General features: G+C 42.6%; 1 protein-coding gene across 1 annotated transcript in view; it reads right to left on the reverse strand.

Moving 5' to 3' along the window:
* Positions 1–14,249, reverse strand: part of Epg5 (ectopic P-granules autophagy protein 5 homolog) — a 99,103-nt gene that overhangs the window by 41,856 nt on the left and 42,998 nt on the right. The window contains exons 17-23 of the mRNA XM_032886209.1: positions 9,508–9,648; positions 7,725–7,869; positions 7,333–7,530; positions 6,465–6,575; positions 5,257–5,376; positions 1,661–1,827; positions 327–548 (exon numbers count right to left, since the gene is read on the reverse strand). Of these exons, the coding sequence (XP_032742100.1) occupies positions 327–548; positions 1,661–1,827; positions 5,257–5,376; positions 6,465–6,575; positions 7,333–7,530; positions 7,725–7,869; positions 9,508–9,648 (1,104 nt within the window). The remainder of the gene's footprint in view (positions 1–326; positions 549–1,660; positions 1,828–5,256; positions 5,377–6,464; positions 6,576–7,332; positions 7,531–7,724; positions 7,870–9,507; positions 9,649–14,249) is intronic.

The following is a 14,249-nucleotide window of genomic DNA, read 5'->3' on the forward strand; positions in this document are numbered from 1 at the left end:
AGCCTGGCTCACTACAAAGTTCCAATCACTGAGGGACATGTGAATCTATACCTGGATTAATTAGGATGGAGTTCTGTAAACAGCCATTTAGAAGGCTCTGGTGTTACATTCCTGCTATGACCAATCTGCTTTGGCCTCCTCCTTTTCTCACACTGAGGAGGGGAAGGGTGTCACAGCCCTCTGCAGCACCACTCAGACTCACTCAACAGATGTCTCCAGCAGCACCTTCCACATAGACTCTAACGATGAGAGCTCATGTAGGCTGTGTCAAAGCCAGGGGCGGCTCTAGTGCAGTGTCTGTGCACAAACAGCAGCAGCCATCTTACCTCACTAGCTCCCTGTGCAGTTCTGGGGAAGTCAGGAAACCAGGGGTGGCAGCCTGCCGCTCTGGTGTCCCTTCACTGCCCTCTGCTGGAACACGGAGGGCCTTGCTTGCAGCATAGTGGAAGTCAGCCACCTCTGTCAGTCGTCTCTTCATGTCTTTCAACAAATTGACATTCGAGGGACTTTGAAAAAACCTTCTTCCAATACAACCATCCACAGGTAACCTTAAAAACATGTAAGCAGAGCTTATAACCTTTGAGCAGAAATTGCTCTGAGAGGCATAACACAGCAGTCAATGAGCAAGTTCCCTTTTTGTACCTCAGAAGTTATTTTGAGGAACCAAACAGATGATGAACAGAGTTCCTCTCAACTGGCTCTGTTTTCACAGTTCTAATGACACATAGTCAACCATGGTACAAAAATACCAAACAGAAAAGTCTAGACATAAGCAGTACGTGTGTCTGTCTGTCTGTCTGTGTGAAGGCGCATGCATGCCATGGCAGTAGCGTAGAAGCCAGAGGACACTTTCGAGAGTTGGCTTGCACAGCAGGCCCTGCTCCTCCAGGGGCAATCTGATCACAGAGCACTGTTCTGCTGAGCTTGTCACTGCATGTACTACCAGAGTGCACTGCCGCAGCTGGTTATCAGATTACTGCTTGTTGCTGTTTATCTCTTACTATGCCTAATTTATAAGCCGAATTTTTATCACAGGTATATATGTAAAGTTTAGTACCAACTGAGGCTTCAAACATCCACAGGGCATCTTGGAATGTATCCCTAAAGAGAAGAGAAACGACCACGTGAAAGTGGCCCTGAAGAGACTGAAACCACACAAAGGCAGGACATCAGCACACCTCGAGAATAAAGACAGTCTCTGTTTTTGAAGAATTTGAAATCTAACAGACAATAGATGTAACAAAAGGTCAGCATTTTTCTTTATGTTTCGAAGGAGTGAAGGAAAGGAATGGGGCTGGGAATTGAGTAGGGCCTGAAGAGCAATGCTGGGTATCAGTACACAGCTTCCACAGGCTAGACCTTGCTCCTCAGTAGGACCTCAGCATCCCCTTGCATAGGCCCCAGAGAATTCATATATGTAGCCTCAGTCTGGAGCAAGTTCTCTCCCTATACACCTCTAGAGGTCCTCTGCTGAACCTTGCCCAGTTCCCACGTGCTGTCCTTGACATATTAGGAGCAGAGGAGGGTAAAGAGAAATTATTCAATAATTATTGAACACAGAGGATCCTAGCTATGACAGAAGAGAATGACTGACTCACATTCCACAGCATACAGATAGGAGTGAGCTGCCAGAAACTTACTACAGCATTGGGTACCATACCCATATTGTGGTCCTGGGCGATGGAGATACAGGAGGAAGAACTTCTGCCAAATGAGTGGCAGAAGAGGATGATCAGCAGGGGTGACCAGAGCCTGGTGGGCCCAGCGGTAAATCAGCAGCCGCTGCAGAGACGGGACGATGGGCAGCTTCAGCTGGGCCTGGGCTTTCTACAAGACAGCAGAGCCTTAGCAACCCCAGACAAACGCAACCCAAGTCACTTTGCTCTTGCTAAGTTAAACATTTTGCTTTTACTTCAGTAAGAAAAAGACATTAAGACATTTTCCAAGTCTACCTGACATTTTAACCTCTTTGGCAGCAAGAACGGGGCCCAGCTTTCTCTGTGAAGATAGTCCAAAGACCCCAGAATAAAAGCCTACGTGCAGAGTCACCCAAAGCACTGGGGATAGGGCTCAGCCGAAAGCACTTGCTTAGAGACTCTGGGTTCAACTGCAGTAGTGTGATAGGTCATCCTTAACTGTGTGATAGGTCATCCTTAACTGTGTGATAGGTCATCCTCAACTATGTGATAGGTCATCCTTAACTGTGTGATAGGTCATCCTCAACTGTGTGATAGGTCATCCTTAACTGTGTGATAGGTCATCCTTAACTGTGTGATAGGTCATCCTTAACTATGTGATAGGTCATCCTCAACTGTGTGATAGGTCATCCTCAACTGTGTGATAGGTCATCCTCAACTGTGTGATAGGTCATCCTTAACTGTGTGATAGGTCATCCTTAACTGTGTGATAGGTCATCCTCAACTGTGTGATAGGTCATCCTCAACTGTGTGATAGGTCATCCTTAACTGTGTGATAGGTCATCCTTAACTGTGTGATAGGTCATCCTCAACTGTGTGATAGGTCATCCTCAACTGTGTGATAGGTCATCCTCAACTGTGTGATTGATAGGTCATCCTCAACTGTGTGATAGGTCATCCTCAACTGTGTGATAGGTCATCCTTAACTGTGTGATAGGTCATCCTTAACTGTGTGATAGGTCATCCTCAACTGTGTGATAGGTCATCCTCAACTGTGTGATAGGTCATCCTCAACTGTGTGATAGGTCATCCTCAACTGTGTGATAGGTCATCCTCAACTGTGTGATAGGTCATCCTCAACTGTGTGATAGGTCATCCTTAACTGTGTGATAGGTCATCCTTAACTGTGTGATAGGTCATCCTCAACTGTGTGATAGGTCATCCTCAACTGTGTGATAGGTCATCCTCAACTGTGTGATAGCTCATCCTTAACTGTGTGATAGGTCATCCTTAACTGTGTGATAGGTCATCCTTAACTGTGTGATAGGTCATCCTTAACTGTGTGATAGGTCATCCTCAACTGTGTGATAGGTCATCCTCAACTGTGTGATAGGTCATCCTCAACTGTGTGATAGGTCATCCTCAACTGTGTGATAGGTCATCCTTAACTGTGTGATAGGTCATCCTTAACTGTGTGATAGGTCATCCTTAACTGTGTGATAGGTCATCCTCAACTGTGTGATAGGTCATCCTTAACTGTGTGATAGGTCATCCTTAACTGTGTGATAGGTCATCCTCAACTGTGTGATAGGTCATCCTCAACTGTGTGATAGGTCATCCTCAACTGTGTGATAGGTCATCCTCAACTGTGTGATAGGTCATCCTCAACTGTGTGATAGGTCATCCTCAACTGTGTGATAGGTCATCCTTAACTGTGTGATGGGTCATCCTTAACTGTGTGATAGGTCATCCTTAACTATGTGATAGGTCATCCTTAACTATGTGATAGGTCATCCTTAACTGTGTGATAGGTCATCCTTAACTAACTATGTGATAGGTCATCCTTAACTATGTGATAGGTCATCCTTAACTGTGTGATAGGTCATCCTTAACTAACTATGTGATAGGTCATCCTTAACTATGTGATAGGTCATCCTTAACTGTGTGATAGGTCATCCTTAACTGTGTGATAGGTCATCCTTAACTGTGTGATAGGTCATCCTTAACTGTGTGATAGGTCATCCTTAACTGTGTGATAGGTCATCCTTAACTGTGTGATAGGTCATCCTTAACTGTGTGATAGGTCATCCTTAACTAACTATGTGATAGGTCATCCTTAACTGTGTGATAGGTCATCCTTAACTGTGTGATAGGTCATCCTTAACTGTGTGATAGGTCATCCTTACCTGTGTGATAGGTCATCCTTAATTGTGTGATAGGTCATCCTTAACTAACTATGTGTTAGGTCATCCTTAACTAACTATGTGATAGGTCATCCTTAACTAACTATGTGATAGGTCATCTTTAACTATGTCATAGGTCATCTTTAACTATATTGGAAATTGGAGGATAGCCAGTGAATACCTGAGACCCTGTTACAAACAAATGGAAAAAAATCCTAGATTCTCATGTCTACTTCTGAAATTCCTTTGCATATAAAACACTATACTGTCTTTGGGTCATGACATGGATGTGGCATTATTGCACCCACATCACCTATACCTGCACACATTTGCACAATAGGTCCAACAACATAGTATCATGAAGGGAAGAGAGGTTCCTAAGGCCCACCCCTCCTTGTGGATAAAGGGGAGAAAAAGAAACTTGGGGTTTTTAGCCCCCTCCCCCGCTTCAGTTGAAGAGCCACTAGCAAGGTTAAGTAAACCTAATTAAACTCGCTGTGTCATGGGTAGATAGGAGGAGAGAAGAGGAAGAGGAAGCAGCTGGGAAGTGGCAGGATCCGCAGGACAGGAGAGGAGAAGTCATGGGAGGGGTATTATCGAATTACAGTCTAGGCACACATGAAATGTTAGGGTAAAGCCCTTACAGCTGCTGCATACACTAGCAAAAACTTAAATAAAATTGTAACTTCATAGAGCAAAGCAGTCGAATGGTTGACAAACCAAAGTGAACCTGTCAGATTTTCCCAACCTCAAAACCTAGATTTTAATAGGGCTTCTAGGGAGTGAAGAATCCCGACAGGCTCTGAAACCTGAAAGCAGTCTCTATGACGGCTCCAGAAATTACATCACCGTTACATCAGAAGCCTTAGTCCGGCCCGTTTCACAGACTGATCATCGAGACTTTTTTTTTTTTTTTCACCCCTTCCCCCCCAAAGAGTTTATTCAGGGCATGGGGAGGGGAGTTGAGAGAAAGGCAGCTAGAGATGGGAGTGGAAGAGTAGAAGAGTAGAGGCCCGCCATGAGCACATGGAGAGAGGCAGGAGGGGAATGGGGAGAGATGGGAATCAGGAGCAAGAAAGCAAGAGACTCATCGAGACTTTTTAAAAGAAATTCCTCATTCCAATGCAGGCTCAGAGACTCAAAACCTCTAAAGCAAGCATCAGGAACCTGATTTGTGACAGGTTTTAACAAGGGGTTCCAGATACACATGGGACACAAGGGCAACAGCAACCCCTACATTCAGACCAGGAGCATATTCCTCCATCGCAGGGTGGGGACCTGAGAAGCCAGCACGCCCTTCAGCTATTGGAGGATTGAGAAGCTGAACAGTGACTGTGCTTTCTGAACCTTCACGGTAGAAAACAAGGAGTTAACAGGCTACATTGAAGGGCTCAGCTAAGAGTGTAGGACGCGCCCTGTAACTCAGGCTACTATACCTTTAGAGCTTGGTCAGGGCTAAAAGCATTTATAACCAATTCCCTTTCAACAACTCTTCGGAGCTGAGAGTCCTCTTCAAAGATGGATTCCATGTTCAACACAGTCCATGCAAACCAAACCTGTAACACCAAACAAAGGGGACTAAAAGAAGCCACTAGTTCCAACTGATAATGTCCTGTGCACAAGTTGGGCTATTTTCTAGGGCTGAAGGCGTGGCTCAGTGACACAGCGTTGCCCAGCATGTGCAAGCCCCTGGACGTGATCTATGGCACTGAAAAACACACACGTGCAGACCTTAAGCAACAAATACTGAGCTTCCTAAGCACTTAACATGTGTCTATGTTCTTGTCACGTGTATACAATCAAGACAAAACAGGAAACGAAGAAATGCTAAATTCTACAGCAGTGCTTCTCAACCTCCCTGATGCTGAGACCCTTTAATACGGATACACACAACTCATGTGTGACCCCCACCCATAAAATTATTTCATTACTACTTTATTACTGTAATTTTGTTACTGTTATGAATTGTAATGTAAATATCTGTGTTTTCTGATAGTCTTAGGAGACCTCTGTGAAGGGGTCATTTGACCCCTCAAAGGAGTCAGGACCCACAGTTTCAGAGTCACTGATCTAGGGGGAAAATGATAAGAACTGCATTTGGTGGTAGAGTGTTGTACCAGAGAATGTTCTAGAGTTAGGCAAGAAAGATGGCCCTTCAGAGTCTCAGTGAAGCAGAAAAGCAGAAGTGGAGGGATGGGCATCGGTCTCAGCAGCAGTGAGGAGCTGCTGTCCGCACAGTCCCAGGAGCACCAGCTATAGACTGAAGGATGTTATTACTGGCTTAAGAGACAGACATGGCCTTATGCCACATCAGATCGGCAGTAATGATGAAGCCACTGCTGCTGTCTCTTCTGACAACAGCAAGGCCGAAGCCCAGTGAGTCCTGACTAAGGTCTGTTCCGAGGGCTTCACACACAGGTTCAACTACACTCATCCGACTCATCCGACTCTGAGGAGACTCAAGACAGAACGCAGTAGCCCAGGCACAGGGCTAGCAAATGACAGAATCAGTATGAAGCATGGGCCACCTGCCTTAACACCCACTCTTGACCTCTCTCCTCTCAGCCCTGACCTAACCTCAGTAAGGATGGTAACAAAATTAAAATTTACAAAGAGCATAAATGGTCCTCAGTAGGCTTCATACCTGTGTGGACGTGGACAAGCCCTCCACGAAGGAAGGAGTAATGTTTCCTGCCACAATCCAGTTCACCAAGGAAGAGAGTAGACTCCGGTCACAGTGGTAACCCAAAGCATTCTACATCAGGGAGAAGATGAGCAACAGAGTCTTTGAAAGGACTTCGGCTCTACCAAGGGTATTAGCAATTACCTCTACACTTGAAGATTCCAACAAGACACAGACTTCATGATGCTGCTGAATTCAGTTTATTCAGAATGGTTTTTTTTTTTTTTTTTTTTTTTTGGAGCTGGGGACCGAACCCAGGACCTTGCGTTTGCTAGGCAAGTGCTCTACCGCTGAGCTAAATCCCCAACCCCTCAGAATGGTTTTCTGTTCATCAGAGAACTCATCTGCGGTTTTCTTTATCATCTAAATGTTCCTGCTGTCAGGGTAACACTGGCTCACAGACTGAGTCTGGCAGACCGTATGGAGGCCACTGCAGTGAGTTCTTTAACGTTCCGGTAGAATTAATTCAGCAGTGACCCAGTCATGAGCAAAGTATGTGATATACATGTATGAAAGTGCCATGACAATGTGTACATACTAACTGAAAAAGGATTTCAAGGGTAGGGTTGTGGAAATGACTGTCGGCTGCAGCAGTCCCGGGCTGCACACAGGACAGGCACTGAGAACTGCAGGCCCTCTGTGTGCTCCTCTGTGCCTTCTCTGGGATCTGTGCAGTGGACTACGACCACCAAGAGAAGACAATATTAACATGTGACTTAGTTAAAAAGAAAAGAGCTGCCACAGACCATTACCAGGAACTGTATATTTATAAGACCCTTTTAACAGCTAGTATTTAGCCAATGGCTGAAACTAATTTCCTTAAAGTTACCTTGTGCTGTTGGTAGAGCAATTTTTGAACACAATCTTCCTGCATCAGCTGAAAAGCTGTCTTACACAAGTGGTCCATGAGAAAGAGGATGGACTGTTCTCGGTACCACAGATGCTGGCTTATGAGAGCCTGGACCCAGAACTCCAACACAGCCACAGGACCTACTTCATCCGGCTGAGTGCTCACACATATGTGTGCCTAGGAAGAAGCAGCTCAGGTGATGTGAAAGGTCAACACCCACCCTCCCTCCCACTGTTAAAGCATGTTCAAAATGCTGTGCGCTCCCATGTGTCCCCCTGTACCAAGAGACTGGAATACCCACACCATAAGGGCTAAGACCACCAGTTCTGTGAAGAGGAGAAGTATCTTGAGAGATTGGTAATGACCCTGACCTGGATCATGCTGTTGAGAAGCTTCACATTGTCTCCATGGATGGCTCCTGTCAGATGATGTGCCACCCTGTGGGTGACCTGCTGGGTGACCCCCTGAGGAACACCACTGTCCAAGTGTAGGAAGAGGAGAAGGTTCGACAAAAACCTGCGGGAGCACAAAGGACCTCACACATATATAATCAGGCAGCATTGCTACCAGCTCTGTGTGGGGTTTTGCTTGCTTTGTTTTCCTCTTGCTGTTTTGATACAGGTTCTCATGGATCCCGCTCGCCTCTAACTTCTGTGTTGCTGAAACTGCCCTTGAACACCAGAGCTCCCAGAATGCTGGGATTGCAGAGAACCACACAGCAGACTTGGGGCAGTGGGTAGATGGTGTCTAGGAATGGATCTAGGACCATGAGCATGCTAGGCAAGTGTTCTCCCACTGAGCTATATGCCCAGAGTCTTTTCATTACCAGCAGACAATTACTTTGAGGAAACAGAAAAATATTACATTGGTTCCATTTTTAGAACACAGTGCTATTTAGGGATTCTGATAAATTTTCAAGGATTTCAGGAAGAAAAAATCTTCATATTTAAGGTATGTTAAAAGGAATTAAATTTCTCTATAGCACTGTAATGAACAGGTCAACATCATATAAATACAGACAAAAAGGGTGTTGGAAGAAAATACCTTAAAATATCATTGTCCCCTCCATGTCTTAGGCTTCTAGGCAGAAACTTCACTAAGCTCTGTAGTTCCCAATCTTCCCTAAGTGTGCGGGATGCTGATTTTAATGTTTTTAAGTATCCCTAACTCTTTCTACTAAGATCAAATCTTCAGGAATGTGGGATGCATTTGTAATTCAGCCTCCTCAGGAACTGTCAGCAGCGACTCTGGGGGATACTGGACCCAGAGCATTCGCTGAGGAAACTGACACTGCCCCTTATCCTACGCACACTGCCTGCCAGGTCTACTGATCTCCTTCCCCTCTCACTGCTCTCCGCCGAGCCCCAGATGATCAACCCCTGCCTCCTGGACAGGTCATCTCTTCCCTCTTTCCCATTCACTGTATCCGCCCACAACCTGTGGGCTACACAAGCAGTATGTTTCAAGTACTGTCACAACTGCTGCTACACGGGAGGAGCATTATTCCAAGACTCTCAAGGAAACACTGCTCTTGTAAATACTAATAGGCTTTCTAAGACGTCCTAAATTAAGTGAGATAGGAAATACCTTTCATAACAAATAAAATTAGAATCATTAATCTAAACAACATTCATCAACTACGTTCTAAATCAGAGTGCAGAAGTTTTCACCCTCATAAAGAATAAAAATAAATTATTTAAACAAATAAAACTAAGCAAATAAATAAATAAAAACAATAAAAAAAAAATCCACCACTCCTGAGGGCTGGAGATGGCTCATCGGTTAACAGCATGTACTACTCTTGCAGAGGACCCAAGTGTGGTCCCAGCCACACCAGGTGTCTTACAACCAGATCCAAGAGAGCTCTGATACCCTCTTCTGGCCTCTGCAAGTATGTGCCCAAACTGTCACAGACACACAGATTACATGAAGTCAAAAGTAAAAATAAGACTTTTTTAAAAAGTAGTCATTTAAATGGAAAAAAAAGCAGTAAGATAAGAAAATACATTCAAATGTATTGGAAAATAATACTTGTACCTTTCTCTACAAACTGAGAGGAAAAAAAAACCACCACCAAGCAAACAAACACAATACTGCTGAAACTAGAAAGGGGCGCCTGTCCTTGCGGGGCACTGCCGTCTGAGACATACTCACTGCTCATTCTTCAGAAGGTAGTACTGGCAGGGGTAGAACACAGGGAGGACCTTATCCAGGACATGGACCACTGCCCTCAGATGCCGGGACTGCACCAGAACGCCCAACAGTGGGATGCCTTCTGCACAGAACTTCTCAATGCTACAGGAAACAAAGAGGACTGTGAGTATTCAGCAACATGTTCATAAAATTATATTTCTCCAGTGAAATACACACTGGATTGTCTCCGTTCCCAAAACTTTTATGACTAACCTACACACAGAAATTCTACAGTTATAACTTTGAAATGCAGAGTTCTTAATATCTCATCGCTATTTTCCTCTCATTAGATGAGAAAGTTGAAAGCACTGTGCCCAGATTTACAAGATGTCCCAGGAACAAGATGAGAGCCAAAGCTCGCCCTGCTTAAGAGTCCTAGACGGTACTGCAGCAAAGGGAACACTATGAAGTGAGCTGGGTCTGGCAACCCAGACTGCAGTGTGTCAGATACTTCTTCTTTTCCTTTGAGATAATCTATACCAATATTATTGACTAACAATACACAATAGTGTTTTGTTTCTTGGGTGGCTGATTTTTGTCTTACTTCAGTTTGTAATACAGGTACATGTATTATTTTCTAATACTTCTGAACTGTATTTTATATTTTCTCATTTTACTTTTTTTAGTTTACCTGACTTAAGAGATTTATTATTTTGAATTCAAAATATAATTATTTGAATAAATTTAGGGGAAATAGAAGTTGATCTATAGCTTCTGGTTTCTACCTGAGCCCAGAGCTGACCCTGTACCCAGATCCCAGTGGGAAAGAGCTGGATTCCAAGACGTGCTGACAATTGTGAGAGCACAGGTGAGACCACCACTTCTGTTCACATTCCTGGCCCAAGAGGAACCCGCCAGGAGCCCTCTGGACACAGGAACTGAGGAACAGTCTGGGACAGGATCATTCCGGTTTCCGCCTGCTCCCTGAGCTGACCCTGTGCCACAGCTCTCTGTACCCAGATCCCCCTGGGAGAGAGTTGGTCTCAGTAGAACTGACACACTGGCTTACAGAAGAGTCAAGCCACTGCCAGAGACAGCAAGACCAGCTAACACTAGAGATAAGCAGATGGCAAGGGGCAAGTCCAAGAACTTAAGCAACAGAAACAAGGCCACTTGGCATCATCATAACCCAGTTGCCCCACCACAGCAAGTCCTGGATACCCCAACACACCAGAAAAACAAGATTTTGATTTAAAATCACAACTCATGATGATGATAGAGAACTTTAAGAAGGACATAAATAACTCCCTTAAAGAAATACAGGAGAACACAGGTAAACAGGTAGAAGCCCTTAAAGAGGAAACACAACAATCTCTTAAAGAATTACAGGAAAACACAACCAAACAAGTGAAGGAATTGAACAAAATCATCTAGGATCTAAAAATGGAAATAGAAACAATAAAGAAATCACAAAGGGAGACAACCCTGGAGATAGAAAACCTAGGGAAGAGATCAGGAGTCATAGATGTGAGCATCACCAACAGAATAGAAGAGATAGAAGGGAGAATCTCAGGGGCAGAAGATTCCATAGAAAACATCAACACAACTGTCAAAGAAAACGCAAAACTCGAAAAACCCTCTTTATACAGGAAATCCGGGACACAATGAGAAGATCAAACCTAAGGATAATAGGTATAGAAGAGAGCAAAGGCTCCCAATTTAAAGGACCAGTAAATATCTTCATCAAAATCATAGAAGAAAACTTCCCTAACCTAAAGAAAGAGATGCCCATAAACATACAAGAAGACTACAGAACTCCAAATAGATTAGAACAGAAGAGAAATTCCTCCTGTCACATAATAGTCAAAACACCAAATGCACAAAACAAAGAAATACTATTAAAAGCAGTAAGGGAAAAAAGGTCAAGTAACGTATAAAGGCAGACCTATCAAAATTACACCAGACTTCTCACCAGAGATTAGGAAAGCCAGAAAATCCTGGGCAGATGTCATACAGACCCTAAGAGAACACAAATGCCAGTCCAGGCTACTACATCTGGCAAAACTCTCAATTAACATAGATGGGGAAATCAAGATATTCCATAACAAAACAAAATTTACACAATATCTTTCCACAAATCTAACCCTACAAAGAATAACAGATAAAAAACTCCAACATAAAGAGGGAAACTACACTCTAGAAAAAGCAAGAAAGTAATCTCATTTTAACTAACCTAAAAGAAGAGAGACACACAAACCTAATTCCACCTCTAACAACAAAAATAAACAGGAAACAACAATCATTGGTCCCTAATATCTCTCAAAGTCAATGGACTCAATTCCCCAATGAAAAGACATAACTGACAGACTGGATACGTAAAAAGGACCCAGAATTTTGCTGCATACAGGAAACACACCTCATTGACAAAAGACAGATACTACCTCAGAGTAAGAGGTTGGAAAACAATTTTCCAAGCAAATGGTCCCAAGAAACAAGCTGGAGTAGCCATTCTAATATCGAATAAAATCGACTTTCAACCAAAAGTTATCAAAAAAGATACGGAAGGACACTTCATATTCATAAAAGGAAAAATCCACCAAGATGAACTCTCAATCCTGAATTATCTATGCCCCAAATGAAAGGGTACCTACATTCATAAAAGAAACCTTACTAAAGTTTAGAGCACACATTTCTCCTCACACAATAATAGTGGGAGACTTCAACACCCCACTCTCATCAATGGACAGATCATGGAAACAGAAACAAAACAGAGACACAGTGAAACTAACGGAAGTTATGAACCAAATGGATTTAACAGATATCTGTAGAACATTTCATCTTAAAACAAAAAAATATACCTTCTTCTCAGCACCTCATGATACCTTCTCCAAAATTAACCATATAATCGGTCACAAAACAGGCCTCAATAGATACAAAAAGATTGAAATAACCCCATGCATCCTATCAGACCACCATGGACTAAGATTGGTCTTCAGTAACAACAAAAATGACAGAAAGCCCACATACACATGGAAGCTGAATAATGCTCTACTCAATGATAACTTGGTCAAGGAAGAAATAAAGAAAAAAGACTTTTAGAATCTAATGAAAATGAAAGCACAGCATACCCGAACTTATGGGGCACAATGAAAGCTGTGCTAAGAGGAAAACTTATAGCGCTGAGTGCCTGCAAAAAGAAACAGGAAAGAGCATATGTCAGCAGCTTGACAGCACACCTAAAAGCTCTAGAACAAAAAGAAGCAAATACACCCAGGAGGAGTAGAAGGCAGGAAATAATCAAACTCAAGGCTGAAATCGACCAAGAAAAAAAAAAAAACAAACCAGGAGCTGGTTCTTTGAGAAAATCAACAAGATAGATAAACCCTTAGCCAGACACACCAGAGGGTACACAGTACCCAAATTATCGAAATCAGAAATGAAAAGGGAGACATAACAACAGAAAGGAGAAATCCAAAAACATTATCAGAACCTACTACAAATGCCTATATTCAACAAAACTGGAAAATCTGGATGAAATGGACAATTCTCTCAACACATACCAGGTTCCAGAGTTAAATCAGGATCAGATAAACAATCTAAACAGACCCATAACTCCTAAAGAAAGAGAAGCAGTTATTAAAAGTCTCCCAACCAAAAAAAGACCAGGACCAGATGTGTTTAGTGCAGAATTCTATCAGTCTGAAATAGAAGTCGTAATACCAATACTCTCTCCAAACTATTCCACAAAATAGAAACAGAAAGAATACTATCCATTCTATGAAGCCACAATTATGCTTATACCTAAACCACACAAAGACCCAACAAAGAAAGAGAACTTCAGACCAATTTCCCTTATAAATATCATTGCAAAAATAATCAATAAAATTCTCACAAACTGAATCCAAGAACAATCATGATCATCTATCATGATCAAGTAGGCTTCATCCCAGGGATTCAGGGATGGTTCAATATATGGAAATCCATCAACGTAATCTACCATATAAACAAACTCAAAGAAAAAACTGCATGATCATTTCATTTGATGCTGAGAAAGCATTTGACAAAATTCAACACCCCTTCATGTTAAAAGTCTTGGAAAGATCTGGAATTCAAGGCCTATACCTAAACATAGTAAAAAGCAATATACAGCAAACCAGTAGCCAACATCAAACAAAACAGAGAGAACCATGAAGCAATCTCACTAAAATCAGGAACTAGACAAGGCTGCCCACTCTCTCCCTACTTATTCAATATAGTACTCAAAGTCCTAGCCAGAGCAATCAGACAACAAAAGGAGGTCAAAGGGATACAAATTGGAAAAGGAAGAAGTGAAAATATCACTATTTGCAGATGATATGATAGTATACTTAAGTGACCCCAAAATTCCACCAGGGAACTATTTAACCTGATAAACAACTTCAGCAAAGTGGCTGAATATAAAATTAACTCAAACAAATCAGTAGCCTTCCTCTACTCAAAGGATAAACAGGCTGAGAAAGAAATTAGGGAAATGACACACTTCACAATAGTCACAAATAATATAAAATACCTCAGTGTGACTCTAACTAAGCAAGTGAAAGATCTGTAGGACAAGAAATTCAAGTCTCTGAAGAAAGAAATTGAAGAAGCTCTCAGAAGATGGAAAGACTTCCCATGCTCATGGATTGACAGGATTAATATAGTAAAAAATGGCCATCTTGCCAAAAACAATCTACAGATTCAATGCAATCCCCATCAAAATTCTGACTCAATTCTTCAGAGAG

This window comes from Rattus rattus, chromosome 15 (assembly GCF_011064425.1).
Source record: "Rattus rattus isolate New Zealand chromosome 15, Rrattus_CSIRO_v1, whole genome shotgun sequence".
Lineage (NCBI taxonomy): Eukaryota > Metazoa > Chordata > Mammalia > Rodentia > Muridae > Rattus > Rattus rattus.